The sequence below is a fragment of the Sphaerulina musiva genome (genome assembly GCF_000320565.1).
Source record: "Sphaerulina musiva SO2202 unplaced genomic scaffold SEPMUscaffold_2, whole genome shotgun sequence".
NCBI classification, from domain to species: Eukaryota; Fungi; Ascomycota; class Dothideomycetes; order Mycosphaerellales; family Mycosphaerellaceae; genus Sphaerulina; species Sphaerulina musiva.
The window spans coordinates 482,560-501,144 of NW_016017384.1; the positions used below are offsets into that span (position 1 = coordinate 482,560).

At 52.7% G+C, this 18,585-nt stretch overlaps 6 protein-coding genes across 6 annotated transcripts; 3 read left to right on the forward strand and 3 right to left on the reverse strand.

The window, feature by feature from the left end:
* Positions 1-79: 79 nt before the first annotated feature.
* On the reverse strand, positions 80-3,766 carry SEPMUDRAFT_79218 (WD40 repeat-like protein; the record flags this gene model as incomplete). Its single annotated transcript, XM_016910214.1, has 3 exons — positions 3,363-3,766; positions 3,065-3,290; positions 80-2,800 (listed from the first exon to the last, which is right to left on the reverse strand). Exons 1-3 carry the CDS (start codon positions 3,524-3,526, stop codon positions 80-82), a joined length of 3,111 nt encoding a protein of 1,036 aa, XP_016763127.1. The 5' UTR covers positions 3,527-3,766.
* A 2,753-nt stretch (positions 3,767-6,519) lies between these two features.
* On the forward strand, positions 6,520-9,929 carry SEPMUDRAFT_147002 (uncharacterized protein). The gene is made up of 2 exons (XM_016904021.1): positions 6,520-6,665; positions 6,780-9,929. Exons 1-2 carry the CDS (start codon positions 6,590-6,592, stop codon positions 9,602-9,604), a joined length of 2,901 nt encoding a protein of 966 aa, XP_016763128.1. The 5' UTR covers positions 6,520-6,589; the 3' UTR covers positions 9,605-9,929.
* A 103-nt stretch (positions 9,930-10,032) lies between these two features.
* Positions 10,033-11,420, reverse strand: SEPMUDRAFT_147003 (Clavaminate synthase-like protein; the record flags this gene model as incomplete). The annotated part of the gene is made up of 2 exons (XM_016904022.1): positions 10,033-10,935; positions 11,110-11,420. The coding sequence occupies 2 exons, from the start codon at positions 11,418-11,420 to the stop codon at positions 10,101-10,103; spliced, it is 1,146 nt and encodes a 381-aa protein (XP_016763129.1). The 3' UTR covers positions 10,033-10,100.
* A 297-nt stretch (positions 11,421-11,717) lies between these two features.
* SEPMUDRAFT_147004 (uncharacterized protein) lies at positions 11,718-15,078 on the reverse strand. The gene has a single exon (XM_016904023.1). It carries the CDS (start codon positions 14,987-14,989, stop codon positions 11,807-11,809), a length of 3,183 nt encoding a protein of 1,060 aa, XP_016763130.1. The 5' UTR covers positions 14,990-15,078; the 3' UTR covers positions 11,718-11,806.
* A 435-nt stretch (positions 15,079-15,513) lies between these two features.
* On the forward strand, positions 15,514-17,255 carry SEPMUDRAFT_147005 (DnaJ-domain-containing protein; the record flags this gene model as incomplete). Its single annotated transcript, XM_016904024.1, has 1 exon — positions 15,514-17,255. A coding segment is annotated over one exon (1,111 nt), but the record flags the coding sequence as incomplete, so codon positions are not given.
* On the forward strand, positions 17,241-18,542 carry SEPMUDRAFT_23254 (FAD/NAD(P)-binding domain-containing protein; the record flags this gene model as incomplete). Its single annotated transcript, XM_016908366.1, has 2 exons — positions 17,241-18,386; positions 18,441-18,542. Coding segments are annotated over 2 exons (1,248 nt in total), but the record flags the coding sequence as incomplete, so codon positions are not given.
* Between the last annotated feature and the right edge of the window lie 43 nt (positions 18,543-18,585).

Consider the following 18,585-nt stretch of genomic DNA (forward strand, 5'->3'; position numbering starts at 1 on the left):
TGAAACAACATGGCAATAAATGATAATGATGATAGATGATATTTCCTGTTGATCATCTAAACTACTCAATAACCATTATTCAACATTCCCAATTCTCTGCCAAGCGCTCCCTCTCTAGGGCTCCCAAGTCGTCATATTGCTCATACAGCGGCATCATACTATGGCCCTGGGGAGCATCTACCTTTGGAGCTTTTTCTGCTTTGGTGACCAATTCATAGCCGAGAACACCGGCATTCCAACTAAGTTTACAAGACTCGCATCTGAGCGAGCGCGCGCCCCGCGAGAACTTGACAGGCCCTGAGCATCGAAAGCAAGCAAATGTACACGCCTCGCATAGAGGTTGTTTGTTCGGCTCCGTTTCCACCCGAGCAGGAGAAGAGCATAAGCTGCATACTGTGGTCAAGCGCATACGATCAAGCTTGCAGGTCAAGCATAGCTCGCGCTGACTGCCCTTGCCCTTTCTCTGTGCTTGAAGAGGAAAACACTTCGAGCATCGCTCGGCAGCTTGATCACTATCGTGCATTCGAGCAAGCGTCAACTCTTCATTCCCGATACTCCTCAGCACGCCGGGGATACGAAGCTCGGAGCGTCTGTTGTCCTCGAGCTCATCTGAAGTCGGCAGATATGCGCAATCACTCTTGCACGGCCCCGCGTCATTTGCAAAGACCTCGCGCGCACGTGCCAGCAAGTCCTTTCGCTCTTTTCTTGACTGTTGAAGGCTGTGTTGGAACGCTTCCGCTCGTGGTCTCGACTGCGCAGCAAAGTCTGCACGGCTCTGCAGATCTTCAATAGCTGCTTGTGCGTCACGAACACGGCTTTGCGCTTTCTCTAACAATGCTGGGTCATGACAATCGATGCCTCCTTGTTGTGCAAGATTGGCCGCCAGATCGGCTTGCGCATCCAGAGCTTGCTGCAAATTTCGCGCTGCATTCGCGCAATCACGGCTGGTTGGCGCTTGGAAAGGACCCTGATAGAATTCGCCTTGCACAGCCTGTTTGATCGGCATTGCGCCACACGGACGAACAGCAATAGCCCTTGACTTGATCTGTGCATTAGCAGCCTCGAGAACGTGATGAGGGTTGGAATCCGGCTCTGATGCAGTGTGCAGTTTGAATTGCTGCGGTCTGCGCACCGCTCCGCCCATCTTGAAGACATTGATTCGACCGTTCTCAGTTCCGATAAGCAGCTCCCGATAGTCAGGACTGAAGGTGCCCGACATAATAGCAGACCTGTGCTGGCGAGGCACATTGATATCCTCGACATGTGCATTATCAGCAGATCTGTAGGGGTTCCATACTTTGACAACACCGTCCGAAGAGCCAGAGAAGAGCCGAGAGCTGGTCGTTCCCCAGGAGAGGAAGCGAACGCCAGTGTCTGTCAATTCCTTGTCGTAGCCATGGGGCAAAACATTCAGAGAGTCGTCGTGAGACAGCACGTGGAGTGGAGATTGTCCTGCTCCTGCCCAACGCTGATCCCAAACGTACACTTTGCCGTCCGTAGCTCCCGCCGCAATCAAGTGATTGTCGTATGGACAGATCACAACGTCGTTGATGTCTAAAGCAGGGCATTGCCATCTCACCACAGCCGAAAGTGGCTGGCTTGGTGCGAAACAGCTCACGGCTGTTCGCATTCTGCGACTAAAGTCCATGCCAGTAGCACTCGAAGCTACGGCAAAGACCACTGAACTTGAGCTAGGCCTGGGATTCCAGCACACGTCAAACACGTTTCTGATCGTGCCTTTGATCTCGAGTTGTTTCTGATGTACCATGTCCCACAGAGCAGTCTCGCCTGCGAGCTGTTGGTCCTCAATGCTGGTATTGCTATCGCTGCTGAATCCGGCGAGCAAGAAGTTGCGATGAACATATGCTTCTCCCCACTTCAAACTTAATGGAAAGATGGATGCGGTCGTCTGCAGATCCTGCCGCTTCGGCGAGCCTGTCCAGACATTATCGAGACCGGCTTGGCCGCTTCTGAATACGTTGATACTATCAGACGCAGAGTGGCAGCCTGTCGCAATGATTCCCTCGCGGTGAATGGCCAATAGATCCACAGATGCAGCATGCTCAACAGCGTGTTCGGGCCTTGTGTGGGAGATATCTGATCCGACCAAATACCTGCGCAGCATTTTATCGGTACCTGCAGTGAACAAGTAGTCCTCCTGACCCGGCGCTGGCGAAAAGCCAGTGGCTGTAACTGTCAAGAACAGCCGGGGGTCTTGAGTGTGGCGCATCGCACCAAGTGCATTAGGATTGTCAGCTTCCTCGACCAGAGGACGAGGGACATGGTGTTCCACGAGCTCTTGCAGTTCTGTCTTCTCGTAGTCGCCAACTAGTAGATTTCTGCTCATATTGTACTGCATTGAACGATTGTCTGTGATCGCAATAGACCCAGCAGCAAACCTTTTGCCTGTCGACGACCACGAGAGGCCGACTACATCCCCTGATGTTCCATGGTAGTACTGTTGCAAGGTATAATCCTTGCACACAGTGTTCTTCAGTTCGTCAGGCAATGTACAGCGCGTAGCTGTCCATGCTCGAGCCCCTGTGATGTTGCCGATTTCTCGCTGTCGAAGGATGCGACTGACCGTCTGCGGAAAGGCACTGTCCTGCTGATCCAAAGGTCCAGGGGTGGCTGCATTGCGAGTCATATCCTCCCTGTCATCTTCGATATCGGGACCATCCCTCATGAGACTTCGTGCATCAGCCCACGAGATGAAGCCATCAGCAACTTTACTCTTCCTTGAGCGTTTGCTGCGAACAAGAACAGTGTCTTGCGAGTCGGTTCTATGCAATTCTGGAGCCTTTTGTGCTGGGCCTCCTTCCCGTATTCTTGTGTACCATTGCACCTGCAGTGAACCTGCGGTTCGTCCATTGAAGTAAGGCACCATATCCTTCCAGGACAAGTGCTCTTCCTCTCTGAGTCTCTTGATCAAGGCGAGCTCTTCAGGAGTGTATAGGCTACCAAAACCACCAACTGGGGCAATTGTGGAAACAGCCTTCCTGGTGTTCACCTCTTGCTGCGCCTTGTCTATACAACGAGACTGACTATGAGACGGCATTGCCACTTTGGACAAATCGAGATCCGCAGCTTTGACCTTGGTAGAGTAATGTACCTGTAGAGACCCAAGCGACCTTTCGGGGAAATATGCATGAATATCAGGCCACTTGAGCTTGTCAACCTCTTTCAGCCTTTTGAGCAGCGCATTATCTGCAGCGGTATACTGGCTGCTGGACATCTTAACTCCAGCAGTCGGCGCTTTTACAGTTGGTGCTGCACGCTGAGTCTCCCGTCTGTCAGGTACATGTGGGTGATGCTCGACAGCAGCATCCTCGAGGCGTTGCTGAATAGGCGGAGCAATCCACAAATTTGGTGGAGTCGGCTGCTGTAGAGGCGCACTTGCCTCGAAGGCGTTGGGCTGTGATAGACTGGCGTCTGCAGACCAAGCAGCGGGCTCTTCTCGAGCTCTCCCCTGAGTATAGTAACGGAATTTAATGGCGCCTAGCGTTCTTCCTGGCAGTCGAGCCATAATCTCTTTCCAGTCAAGACCGTCGATATCCTTGAGTTTTCTCAGCAATGCGACTTCCGCACTTGTCCATTGCGGTCGAACTGTGCTTGCTTCCGATGAAATGCCAATCTCTTCCGCTGATCTAGGTACTACTGGCGTTGACGGAGATAGCGATGGTGGTTCAAGAAGGGGTTTGACCTTTGGTATCGCTGAAGACACCCGGACCTCAGTCTCAGGCTCTAAACTAACTGGAACTCGCTCCCCTATAGCATTCATTGTGTTCAAAAACTGAGCGCCAGGGGTGTGGGCAACTTCGCTAGTGTGCTGATTGACAGGTCGCTGTCGTTTGGTTGGGACAGTCTCGCTAGGAGCAGTTTCCCAAGTGCGCTTGATTCCTGAGACTTGACCTCGAACGATGCTGTTAGCAGCCACAACATTATTATGATCAGAGCCGCCAGGCCTCGGAGGTTGGGCAATAGCTGAAGCTGTTACTGAGCTATGTGTAGATGAAGCGGGCCCGGCAGCAGTCACGGCCTCAAGTGGTCGCTGAGCTACAGACCCAACAGTCTCCTGGCCGACGCGCTGAGATATTCCGCTGGATAAGCGTCTCTGCCGCTGGTACTGATATGCTTTGTCAACTCTCGCTATCCGTTCTGGCTCACTCTGGCGGCGCGAAGTGTCCAGGTCACGTTGAATCCTAGCAAAGTCTTGCTGAAGCTTGCGTCCTGGTGTACCAAGGGCGTTCCATGCTTCTTGCGAAATCGTTGGAGGCGCAAAGGATACTCGCGTGTTCTCAACCGTGGGGAGGGCACTCAATGCGATCGGAAAGGTAGGTGCTGGAGCCAACGTCCAGCTCTTGAAGCCACTAGACGTTACGTTTGTCTGAGGCTCCAGGTGGCTGTAGCCACTTTGGGACCTCACTCCACCATCCCCAGGCCCGCTGGTACTTAAACTGCTGCTCTTGCCGCCTCCAACACTACTGACACCATTTGATTTCCTCTGTTGATCTGGGGCTGTACTGGCATTGGTGCGGACTTGAAACGACTTCAAAAGTTTTGTAGGAGACTGATCTTCTTCGTCGGACGAAGACAGCAGGTCGATGACCTCGACTGGCGCCATTGTTTGGCTGAACCAGCGTGTGTTGGTATGTTGTTTGGAGCGCAGAGACCCATTGCGCGTCACTGCTGCTTCCAAGGATGGCGTTAGGCACAGATTCCAATCATCGTGGGCGGTGTCTCCAAATGCAGTGGCAAGGTGTGAGGTGGTGGAGGGTGGTGCGGTTGGTGTGGTTGGTAACAGAGGTTTATGGCAAACAGTGAGTGAGCATGCGCAAATTTGGTTCCCACGACGTCGTCAAGTTGGGAATGTGAAGCCGGAGAGGTGAAGATGGAGATGTGTGAAGCTGCAGATGGAAGTCGCGAGTCGCGACATGGGGAGGCGCGACCGCGACGTGAGAGAAAGTACCTGGTGAGGTATCCAGAATGGACTAGTGGGGCTTCTAGTACCTCAGGCACCTCAGGTTACGGTATAAAATTACCTTACCTATACACACTTCTAGGCTGGCTCGATGTTCTTTACCTTACGACGATATGTACTCTGGGCGCATAGAGCCAGTCAGTCAGACGTCGCAAGCTTCTCTGGAACAATCAACCAAACAGCTCAACCTTTGCGTCCAGATGCAATAGCTTGGAATCGTCATAACGCGAGGAAGTGCACTTAGCCTGGTCAGAAGCTGCCTTCTATACGCAATATCGAATTTCCTAAGGTATTGATACTAAGGTACCTACATGTATGCCTGAGCCACTTATCACCCAGAAGATGTCGAGCGTGATACCCGCAACCTGCTGTACGTCGGAAAGCACACTTCCTTCCGCTCTGATCTATACGACACTCCACGCCAAGGTATCTTCAGACGCGGCGGGTCAATCAAGCTGGAGGTTATCGGCAGGCTGCCTGCTAAATCAAAGTTGCCAAATCAAAATTCCAATCAAATTCCAGCACTGGGCTTTTGCGTGGAAACGGACAGCCAGACCAAGTGAACTCTGCTCGATGCGAGGCCATTCGACTACCTCCTACCATATGCAGGTATCAACCGAATGTCTTGCGTGCTAGAAATGGACATTACACGGATTTCTTCGAGCCGAGCTCCATCCCTTACATCCTGCGCCAGTCGGTTGCGTAGCTGCATTGTATCCACGTCGCCTAAATACGTGCTTGCTGTTGGCGGACATCTGTTGCAATTCCTATGAAGGCTCGTCAAGGACGGCAGCTTCATGTTGATTTCCGCCGACAATCTTGACCGCGAATGGACTGCATCGCAGAAGGACCATTCTATATGTGACCCTGTAGCCGAATCGCTGAGGACGGACATATGCATGGGAGAAATGTCTGTGCTACATTTGATCCAATGCTACTACTGACACACCTGTGAAGATTTGATTTTCGACAGGAATGGTACACGTCAATGCATGCAAGCCGAATCATGCAAGTGTCCAGAGGATGCGCGTGGGCCTTTCATGCACAACATGTCCTGTTCCACAACCCGTGCAAGCATCGTGTAGTGAGACGTGTCCGAAAAGGGCGAGCAGCATCGGGAATGTATGTAGTGCACTGTTCATTTGCCTTGCAAAGTTGAGATCAGCCATATTCCTTCACTTCCCGTATCTTTCGTGCATGTGATGATGATATTCAACTGTCACTGTCAGGTACATTGTACCTTACCTACCACTTCTAGCTGTAGTTCGAGCGGCTTGCTCGGCACGCGGGAACTAAATAAAACCGCAATCACATCCGCACGCACATGCTGAACAATATCTTGATAACGACCCGGTCTTCCCACGAGAGATATCTGCTGAGGCGTCCAATGAGCCGCTAGGATGGCCTTCCGGCATCGCCAATCTGCAGAGAGCATGGCCATGATCGTCTTGCCAAACAACAACCGTTAGCCGAGCGACTAGAACAGGTCGTTCTACTATCCCGCACAAAGAGGGGCAGAAAGAGAGAGCAGAGAGAGGGAGAGAGAGAGAGGGGAGCGAAGAAGCGGCTACCCGCGGTTTTCCGCAAAGCACCTCAGTCTCAGACACCATGAACGGTCCCAGCGCTTCTCCACCGAGGCCACAACAGGAGCCCAATGCGGTTGTGCATCAACGCACATATCAGGGTATGTGGCTGTGGACGTACTCACTACGATGACGGCGCACGAATCTGTCTGCGCGCGCGCTGACCGTTGCCCGCGAGTGCACGATGAGACCATGACATGCTGACCACAAGACAGCCTGTATACCTTGTCGCCAGAGAAAGGTCCGCTGCGATTTGGGTTCGGTCGATAACCCTCACGATCCACCATGCACCAGATGTCGTCGCGAGGCCAAAGAGTGCTACTTCTCGGCGACGCGTCGGAAGAAGAAAGCGCAGAGTGAAGAGCACGGTTCAGATGCGGGCGATGCGAGCGTCTACGAAGTTCGCCAGAACCGAAAGCGACCACGAACGTCCGCGCCAGCAGCCTCCCTCGATGGACGCAATGAAGAAGACGAGTATGAAGAGCCTCCCCGTACACCGGGTGGGTCCATTGGACGTACAGCACCACTCCGTAGGCCCGCTGCGCCGAAACACATCGAGTATGGAGATGAGGACGTCAAGGCCGCCCAACACACCGCTCGAATACTGCAACAAGCTGAAGTACATGGCGGGCACGATGCGCTCAAAGTCTTGTATCAAGCGGCTGTACACGGCAGAAGCGACAGTATGACCAGCAACAGCGTACGCCCCGCATTCGCTTCGGGTATCACCTCCAATAGCCTGCCACCTATAAGTAGTCCAGATGGGCTCACCAGGAGTGAAAGCTACACGAGCTACAACAATGGACCCCTAGGTGCCGTGACGAGCCGAGATGGTACTTGGAAAACTCCCACAGACCAGCCTTCGCCTTCGAGCAACAGTATCCTGGCTGCAACCTCCTACGAACGCGAAGCCCTCGCACTCGCCATGAAAGCATGGTCTCGCTTCCGCTTTGTCCGAGCTGGCTGGTTCACTGCCAAAGAGGGCATTGACTATATCCTGTACTTCTACAAGCATCTATCGCCACTGACTCCTGTCGCGCTGCCGGATTTCCAACATCCCACCACACACAAGACTTTGCTGGAAGAAGAGCCGATGCTGGCCATCACAATGCTACTGATCGCCTCGCGCCACATGAAGCTCGATGGACCGGGTTCCCTGAGTCGGCCTAATGCTATTCACCATAAGCTATGGCAGTACCTATCTGGTATGATCGATCGAGTCGTATGGGGCCAGGAGCAGTTTGGAGGTGGCTTTTGCGGAGCTGGAGGCCCAGGGGCTCAGCCATGCTCTGATGTGAATCCGCTGACCCGCAAAGGCTTGCGAACTCTGGGTTCAGTAGAATCCCTGGTTCTGCTGACGGAGTGGCATCCTCGTGCTATGCATTTTCCGCCAGATGAGGATGATGACGATCTGATGATTCCTGACGAAGCTTGGGTGCCGCAGATGAATGTTGAGGATGGTGTTCCTCGAGGAATTGGAGGGCATCGTATGGACGCTTGGCTGGAGCCTTGCTGGCGTAGTGATCGCATGTGCTGGATGCTGTTGGGCATGGCCATGTCACTAGCCATGGAAATCGGTGTCTTCGACTCGAGCGAATGGCAGCGTCATGCCACTGGACCCAATGGTCAGCCACTATCCGCAGGCCAGCTCTCCGAGTACGACCGGCGGCGCGGTAATGTTCGCAACCTGCTTCTCGTGTACGTGACTCAAACCAGTGGACGTCTTGGCTTGACATCGATGCTTCCCGGGTATTACAGTAAACCAGAGGACAGCGATCTCTTTCGTCGACAGCTGGGCCAACAAGACAGTGTGCATGAGACGACCTTCCACTTCTGGCTTCGCATGGCGGCATTGATGCGTGAAGGCAACAACAAGATTTTTGCCAATAAGACTTTCACTCGCGATCTCATTCGCAATGGCAACTACAAGGCTGCCTTGGACCAATTTGCAGGTCCCATGAACCAATGGAGGACTGAGTTTGACGAAGCACGCTCAATTCCTAAGCATATGCGAGCGATTCTCGAAATCGAATACGAGTACTGTCGCTGTTACTTGAATGCGCTATCACTCCAGGCCGTCGCAGAGCGATGTGCCAATGAACATCCATCACCAGAGCAAGTTCTCGATCCACCTCTAGAAATGGCTCGGTCTGCCATCGAAGCTGATGGAAACAAGTCAGAAATTGCAATAGCGCCTACGACTCTGTCCAAATGGCTTGGAGGTGATCGACAGTACGTGCTGAATGTGGGAGATGCTGCTCGCAAGCTGCTCAAGGTTGTCGTCGATGACCTCTATCCCGATGAGGCCCTACGACATGCTCCTGTACGCACATATTTTCGCATCATCAGCGTCGCCATCATGTTACTGAAGTCCTTTGCACTGGGGGCTACCGAAAGCGACATCACAGAGTCGCTTAAGCTCATGGATCGCACTGTGGAAGCGTTGCGAACTTGCATAGTGGATGATGTTCATGTCGCAAGTCGTTTCGCCGATCTTCTGGATACGTTGTCATCGAATCTCAAGCCGCGATTGGTGCGTATCGCCGCTGATGGTCGCGCAGGCCGCAGTCGCCGCCAGAGCAACCACAACCTGGATCCAGCCATGGCAATGTCAGACCGGCGTCACGTCCAGCAATCTCCACAGGCTGTGGCTGGCGCGATGCCGAGCAACCAGCAATGGAGTTACAACAGTACTATGATGCCGCCTTCCAACGACATGAACAACAGCCCACTCTTTGGTATTTCTGGGATTTCCAACGACTATCACGACCTCATGGGTACCGACAACAGCTACTCCGTCATGCCGCCACCAGGCTTCAGCCAATCTTCACCCAATACCCTGAACGGCGCAGGCGGAAGCTACGATTCCTATTCTGCAAACGGGACGTTCAGTGGTGATTGGCTGGCTCTGCCACTCGATCCTTTACTGAACATGTCTGGAGCCGATGTTGATCAGACCATGTATGGACCACAGCTCGGAGGCCACGATATGCTCGAATACCTGCTTGCCAACCCTGAAGCGAGCAATGGATTCAATTAGCGCCGCTTCTCTGCCTTTGTGTCTGTCCTGTCCTGCGAGGAGACATACATTTATGTTTGTTAACGGCGGCTTTATGTGTTTGATGACTTCTTACGACTATGAATGCAGCATGGCTATTGCCCGATGTGCTGCTCCATTTAAACGAGCACAGTAAGCGACTACAATGTGTGTGGTTTCAGAGAGAGAGTGTGTGTGTGTTTCATAGATCCCTATGTTTCATCATATAGAAGCGAGATTCTTCTTTCTTTTTTTGTTTTTGTTTGCCGCAAAACCACTATGTGAGCGTTCTGTTCTGTTCTTGTCTTTTGACTCTTTGAGATACCCCCCCTTTCACCGTTTGTCCGTCCGTCCTTGGTCATGATGAATGAAAGAAGGCAAGAATGAATGAAAGATACAGATACCTTACATGTAGCTACCTTAGGTACCTACCTTACATACCTTTATCCTTCTCGCTACCAGCCTATCAATTCCAACCTACTTCCTCCTCAAGAAAAAATCAAACTTTATAAGTCGCAGCCAACCTCTCCATCAAATGATCTCGCGCCGTCATCGTTTCCTCTTGTCCACCAACCGTCTTCTTCTTCTTCTTCTTGTTCATCCCTCCCTCCACGGGGATTTTACGACTAGGCACGGGTTCCAACAAGACTTCATCTAATGGATGACAGAAATATGCCAGGGAATATCTATCGCTTTCTTTCTTCTTCTTCTCATTCTTCTTCGTGTTATTATGAGGAAATACAACCCGATGAACCGTCGATTTGAGGAGTCCTCCTGTCCAATCTTCGAGTAAATCTCCAATGTTGACGAGGATTGGGAGGGGGGAGGAATTGGAATTTTCAACATTGTTGTTATTGTCGTGGTTCATGAGAGGGTTCACGGGTACAGCGGCCCATTCGCCATTATCGTCGGGAGATTTGATTTCTAAACCGGGTGGACCGCCGGGTTGTTGGAAGAGACAGGTGAGGGAGCCGTAGTCGCTGTGTGCGCCTGCTCGGATATCTTCTTCATCTCCTTCTTCGTCATCAACATCATCATCATCGTTCGTGAGCTCCATTGTCGTTGTTGGTTTTGTTGTCGATCTTCGTCGTCGTTGAGGATAATACAATAAACGAAACACACTTCCTGCAGGCTTTCCCGAAGAAATATCGTGGCGAGAGGTGAACCAGTCCGAGGGGATTTCGAGGGCGGTGGCGAAGTGTGTGAGGAGTCTTTGACAAAAATGGTAACAAGCGGTTTCGAAGGTGATGAGGTCGGAAATGTGGGTTTGAAAGAGTTGGGGAAGGGGTTGGTCGAAGGTGCCGTTGGGGGTAGGGAGGGAGAGGTTGAAGGCTCTATAGAGAGGTTTTTGGAGGATGGATTAGTGGGTAATTCATGATAACGATGATGAGTTTGAACGATTGGGTTTATGGAGACTTCTTCCTTCTTTCTTCTTCTTCTCAAATACGAAAGTATGCAGTGGGTGGTACAAAGATAGTGGGGGGAAAAGAACAGAATCGCAGACGTACTCTTTCACATCAGGACGTTTCTGACCCTGAGGATCCAATTTCTCAACTCCCTGAGACAGCCAGCCATGATTTTTGCCCGCTTTATTCGAATTGATCGATACGGCTTCCTTCACTTCTCGAGGCAACGCGAAAAATTCTTGAGATATTTGGAAAAGCTTCTTGATTAAATCGGGTGAGATGCCGGCTTCATTGTTCGCCACAAACACGAACCCGTAATGGACGGCGGCGTCAAGCAGTTGTTGGGGCGCATCGGCGTTGGCATCGCTAATGTCAATTACAGGAATCTGAACGGTATTTGCGATGGAGTCCATGTTGTGTTGTGTTGATGTGATTTCTCAGAGTCAAAAGTGTCTCTGCAGCACGGGAAGGTGTGAGGTAAGGTGATGATTCGGAGATCGCCTAGGCACCTACCTACAGTACCTATATACCTGATTTCGTGCTGCGTTCACTTCCAACACAACGCTAGAGGATCTTGCTTTCCTTTAACGTAGACAACGATAAATCAAATCAAGGTCGGAAATGGACTGCTTCCCGGGCTCTGATGACTACTGTACGCTTGTACGTCCTACTGAAGAAGTTCAAAAGCATATACAAAGATCGTAGATGCGGTCTTTTCACGAGGATTGATTTCGAACTATGGCTACGCCATTATGCTAGACTAGTCATACTGCCTAATCGACTCGTAGCTTTCACCGCGTTATACAGACTTCTTCGTGCCTTTGTATCCCTCGGACTGGACGACGCCATTAAGATAGCCCAACAGTAAATCCTTAGCTTCAGTTGGCGTTTGTGCGCCACTTCCTGATCTCGTGCCGTTGCTCATACCACTGGCAATGCTGCCTAATCTGCTTTTATTCTCGGAGGCGCGAGGCATTGCTTCATACGCCGCATGTGACATCTTATCCATCGACAAAGTAGTCGCAGGCGTGCCCAGTGTGAAAGGTGATATTGGTGTTCCTGGACTGTTGAGTCTGTTGCCAAGAGCTGTGCTCGGCTTCGTGAAGAGATTGAGAAGATGCTGCGATCCCGATCCTTGAGCAGAGGGCTTCCGCTGTGGTATAAGGTCGGGAGATGCTGGAGGCTCTGGTGTCTTTGGTGCTTTTTCCGCCTGGCTGCCCTGAAGCAAATCAAGCAATGGATTCTTCTGCTGCCTATCCTGCTGAGGCTCTGTGGGTGCGGACGATATTTTCGAGGTCGTATTTTGAGCTTGTGTGGGCACGGGTGCAGCGCTGCTCTGCGTTCTTTTTCCAAAAAGCGCAAGTAATTGGTCTTTCTTATCATCAGCCGCTGGTGTCCCCACCGCATTGTTGGACAGCAGTGCCACGTTCGGATTCTCCTTTTGATTATCTGGCTGGCGTTTGAGTACCTGCAGAGGGCGGGCCGACGATGGCGCTTCTTGTCTCAGAGGACTAGGCGGTACCGAGGTGCGCGACGAGCCTGGTCGCTGCAGTATGCTAAACTGCGGCACTGGTTGAGGCTGTCGCGGGGGCCCGTTCTCGTTACGAGCCTGTTTGTTCCTGGGCTTGGGCGATGAGGAAGCGGGAGGTCTAGGACCGGGTCTGGGAGACTTTGGCGCGCGACCCATCAGTTGTGATTGTGGACGAGAGCTCGCAACCTCCTGCTGCTTCACCTGCGGTGAGGCCCGCATAGTCCTCTTGGGATGCGATGGGTCGAAGAGCTGGCCTCGAGACTTCGGTCGCTCAATTTGAACATCATTCGATCGCACCGTCTCTGATGCAACGCGAACAGATGATCTTGCTCCAGGCGTTCGGCTTCGTTGTGGCGGCTGTTCTTTATCGGGTACCAAGGCGTTGCTGGGTGGAGCTTGTGGCAGTTCGGCAGGCATTGCAGGCATTGCAGGCATTGCAGGCATTGCAGGCGACACTGCCTTCGTTCTGGGTGGAAGAGTGCGCGTGATCTCGTTCAGTGTAGGCCTGCGCTCGAAGTTCCTGGCGGGTGCGGGCATTTCGGTGGCATCTGTAAGTGCTGAAGATGCTGACGCTGGCGACACTGGCTTCTGAGCCGATAATGATGACAGCGGGGAGGGCGTGGCTACCGATGGCTTCCGGAAGAGATCTAGAAGTGCTGCTTGGTGTTGGCTGCCTGATCTTTGGCCATTGCCGTTGCCTGAAGGACCCGATACAGATGTTCCTGGGCCCGTCTTGAACGCATCGAGTAGTTTCATGGAGTGTGCATTCAGCTTCGGGGGCGGGAGCTTGTTGGCGTCGGGTGCAGCCCTTTCACTGCCGATAGGGGCGTGTGCTGCTGCAGGTCCAAAGCCAGACATATGTCGTTGCGGAGGCAAGGTAGAGACGTTGTACATGTTTTGGTTCGGTATCGGCTGTGAGTGAGGTGGTAGCAGCTGCTGTTGGGATGGCCCACGAACATGAATGTCTTGCACACTTGATCCATGCTGCGCTTGCTGCAAACCATGATTGTATAGTCGCTGACCAAGGTGTGGTCCAGGCCCTTGCCCAGGTAACAAGCCAGCAGGCAAGCTGTGTTGTCGTTGCTGTTGCTGCAAAAGCTGCTGCTGGGTATGCGGTGGGAACTGGTTCAGACCAGGCTGTTGATGACTGAGCTGACTCGAAAAGCTGGGATTGAACATAGAAGAATGACGCTGTGCTTGCTGTTGCTGAAGAAGACCCTGCTGCAAGGTTTGCGGCGAGTACTGAGACTGAGGTAGGACGGACTGCGGTGTTGCTGCTGATGCGTGCCGTGGAGGCTGAGGTTGTGGCGTTCGTGGCTCTTGTGCCGGTATGAAGGGATCGACTTGCTCATATGGTGTATGAGGTAAAGAACTGCCCGCAGGAGCGACGATGCTGCCTTGCAGCATAGCCAGTAGAGTGTTTGTTGGAGCCCCGTTCGAAGGCAGGACAGGTTGCAAAGGCTGACTGGTTGAAGAAGCAGGACCACCAATAGACAACAGCCGCTTGAGCTCATCTGCGCTTCTAGTGCCAGATGGCGCACCGTTGTTCGTGAAAAGGCCAGCTTCAGTGTCCTCGGCTTCGTCTTCAGTGATGGTCGCCTGTATTCCTTCGTTGGACAACGAAATGTTCCTCCCGTGCTGTGCTTGCGTTGCCATTTCCGAGTCTTTCCTCCTCTGCTGCCCAATCCACTTTTTCAAGTGGCCCAAGAACGGCGCGACCATGTAGAACTTGACCGACTCTGCCTCTCCCTGGCCCTGACCCGCGACGCCCTTCACTTTCTTGAATCCTGGCAAGTCCTTAACGTTGTACCATTGAATTTTACCAATCTCTTTTCTGGTTTTCGTCTCAAAGTGCGTGTCCAAAGCCACGCCGCGGAAAACGAACAGCTTCATATGCTGCTCACGCATGGTGACATCGATAGCCTTCACCTTGCCATCTCCAATCTTATTACGCTCAACCAGTCCGGCAGCTCCCAAGTCAAAACCTGTCTCCTCGTACACCTCGCGAATAGCGCAATCAATGTCCGGCTCGTCCTTGTTGATTTTGCCACGCGGAAAGGACCAACTCGCACCTTTCTTCCAGCCACGCACGAGTAGCACCTTTTCCATGTTGTCGTCCATCAAGATGGCACCACGCACAGGAACGCGCACTTTGTACGCGAGGAACTCCTCATAGGCGGCCAAGTGCTGGGCTGCATTAAAACCACTGAGTAAAGGACAGTGCTGGAAGAGGGTCAAGCAGAATTGGCGCAGATTGAGCGAAGGCAGGGCTGGATTAGCTGGGCGGATGAAGTCTTCATAAAACCATTGTGCCTCCTCCACCTGGAAACATAGTCGGGGGACGCTGCTGAGCTCGGAAGGCGGAAGGTTGAGAAGGAAGCGCACGGTCAAGTCATCGAGCCAGTCAACTAATGTCATCTGCGGGATGATCTGGTCCGCCGCCTCTGCCATGATGATGATACTGCTGCTGTATGGGGTCGTGCAAGATGTTGGAGCGGCGACGGTACATTTCAATGAATGGTAACAAGTGAATGTAGTCGAATGATGGTGACGGTCAGGCGGGCTACTGGAAGCGGAAGCGATCCAGGGCCGTTGAGAGGAGCTTCTTCAGCGTTTGGCAGGCGCCGGGTTGTGGTGTGCGGTGTAGCGATAGTGATTGTCGGAGTCCTGTGGTGCGTAGAAGAAGCAATGTTGATGTCGCCGTTGCTGCTACTCGTTTCGAGATCGCGGGAGTGATCGTGCCAAGACGAGCTACCAGGCACATGCCCGGCAGCCCGAGTGTCAAGCGGAGCGGGTTGCAAGGACACTCGGGTACTTAGTAATCAATCTCGGCATGATGATCCGCGCCGCTAACACTAATTAAGAAACCCTCCTCTCAGACGTCCTGATTACTAAGCGATTTCGAGTGTACATGATACACTCACTCAGCACCGATGACATCCTTTCTTGTACCATGACAACACACAGACAACGGAAATGGACGACCTCAAAGAGCATGCACTCAACAGCTCGCACGATTTCTACGAACTACTAGGAATATCACCAGCCGCAGCCGAAGCAGAAATCAGGCGAGCATATCGGAAAACAGCCCTCAAGTATCATCCAGATAAAGTTGGAAACGATACGGCCGCTTTGGAGAAGTTCCATCTCCTCCAGATTGCCTACGATGTACTATCGGACGACGGCGTGCGCCAGCTGTACAATAATGCACGCCGTGCGCGCGAAGAGAAGAAGGAGCGAGATCAGGCATATGAGGGCAGGCGTAAGAACCTCAAGGATGAGCTGGAGCGCAGAGAACGTGAAGGCGTAGCGGGACTGAAGCGCAAACGCGAGGAGGACCAGGAAGAAGAGGCCTTTCAGCGAGAACTCAGGCGACTGGCGGCCGACGGTGCACGCCGAAGGAAGGAGCGAGAGGAAATGCTGAGGAGGGAGGCACAAGAGGAATACGAGCAATCACAACCCAGTACACCCGCGGCACCACGCAATGTACCAGAAGAGATCGACCGGACCATAAAGCTGCGATATCCTGCAGACGCATCAAAAGCGCCGAATAAGGCAGACCTGTCTCAGAAATGGAGCAAGTTTGGGAAAATTCAAGATGTGGTACTGACCACCAAGAAGGTCAAAGTGGAAGGGGAGAAGCACAGGAAAGAATACACTACTGCGCTAATTGTCTACGAAAGTATTGTCAGCGCCCACTCTGCAGTGACAGACTTTCCACAGCTAGCCCTGCAGGACGACGACTGGCGCATCTTTGATCACGTCAACTGGGCGGCAGGCAAAGAGCCCGACTGCATACCAAAGGCAAGAGCGCCGGTCGCAACGGCCTTGCAAGCAGATTCACCTCACAGGGCACCCGTCACTCCCAGCATGGACCGCGTACGCAGCACGCCGGGCGAAGGTCTCCGGAAAGTGCCCTCCTTCGGCAGCTTCAAGGGGACCCCTAAACTGGCTCAGCCGACATCAGGTGGTTTGAGCATGGAAGATGCAACCAAGATCCGCCTCAAAAATGCCGAGCGAAGGAGACTGGCGGAAAAGCTGCGCAAGGAAGAGGAGGACGAAGAAGGTAAAGCAGCGAAAGAGTAATCTGCAATTCGCAACGTAAGTGCACGTGCTCATACTGCAGACGTCGTAATGTGCAGGCCCGATACCGCTGGAGTTGATCTTCACAGGAATGGCAGCGGAGTCATCCTTTCGTGCGAGATACTCACGAGACAGGACCGAAAATTCATCTGCCATTCCAGAAAGCTCGCCAAGCTAATGCAGGTACATATCATGTCTCGCAATATCGTGTCAGCATTCGAAGATCCCCTTGTTAGAAATCGACCTGATCGCTCGATCGCAATGTTGACGATGGTAGCATAAGCTCAGAAGACACGTCAGAAGTTAAGTATCTTGTCACTGATAGCTTCTTCAACCGCACAATTCTAGTCTATGTCCGGAGATATGATCCGTAGAGGACAGGTTAGTTGAAGAAAGAAGTAGCTTTGCGGCGTTTGGTTTCGCGCTGCGAAGCATGTTTGCCGGATGATGCGGGGAAGGGACAGGCCCTTGCTGGCGACAATCGATTCTGTCTAAGCAGTTGTCACAAGCATGATTGATGAATATCGCTCATATCCTGCGACTTCTTTCCAGCTTTCTCCCATCCACTCTCACTCACAACAACATCTCCAGAACAACAACAACCATGCCCCAAGAAACCAAACGTCCCCTCCACGTCGGCCTCGTAGGCGCCGGTCTAGGCGGTCTACTGGCCTCAATCTCCATAGCACGAGCCGGCTGTCACGTCACGGTCCTCGAAGCCGCATCCCAACTCGGAGAAATCGGAGCCGGAATCCAAATGACACCCAACGTCTCTCGTCTCCTGATCAAATACGGCGTCGACAAAATCATCGGCGATGACCTCGTCCAATGCAAATGGATCAACATGCGAAACCAACGAGGAGATGTCGTCCAGCGCACGGAATTGCATCCGAAAGTGGTGCGGGAATTCGGATTCCCGTGGTGGATGGTTCATCGACATCATCTGCACACGGGCTTGGCCGAGGCGGCGAGGAGGCATGGGGTGGAGATTCGGATTGATTCGAGGGTGGAGAAGATTATGTATGAGAGTTCCCCCGTGAAGGTGACAACCTCACAGGGTCGAGAGTACGAGTTTGATTTGTTGGTGGGAAGTGATGGATTGAAGTCTGTGGTTCGGAGGACTTTGTTCCCGGATGTGAAACCGCGGGCGCCGACGCATAATGCTGCGTATCGCGCGGTTTTGCCATACGAGTATGTGTATGAGCAGGTGCCGGAAGCGAGAGAGTTTGGGAACGATATTGATGTGTGGTCGTTGGATCAGGGTTACATTATCCAGTATCCCATCTCGGCGGGTCGGGAGTGGAATGCGGTGATGTCGCACTATCGGGACCAGCCTGTCACTGATGTGGAGGAAGACTGCGATATGTCCGAAATGGTCGAATACTACAAAGATCTGGACCCACGCATTCTTAAGATCTTGAAACTCGTGCCCTCTTCGAAGCGCTGGCCGCTACTCATTACTGGTCCACTTGAGTCGTGGTCCAGTCCGCAGAAGAATGTGGTACTAATGGGCGATAGTGCGCACAGCATGGTGAATCATCTCGCCCAGGGCGCTGCGACGAGTATGGAAGACGGCGCCTTTCTCGGTCGTGTTCTCGCGGAATGTGTGAATGGAGTTCTCAATCTGCCAGAAGCCATCACCATCTACGAAAAAGCGCGCATGCCACGAGCGTGGATCAAGCAGCAAGCTTCATTCGTGATGGGTGGAATCTACATGGCTGACCCCGAGCGCGCAGCATACCGAGACAGCTCTTCCGCAGATTCCGTCCAGAATACTACTCCTGCAATGGCAGATGTCCGAAACCTCAACTCGCAGCAGAGAATCACGGGTGCGGATGCGAATGCTCGAAGTTGGAATCTCTGGGGCGCGCCAGAGACCGTACAGTCCATTTTTGGATACGATGCCGAGGGTGATGCGGATTTTGCTGTGTTGAAGTATCTGCAAGAGAAGAGTCCGTGGGATC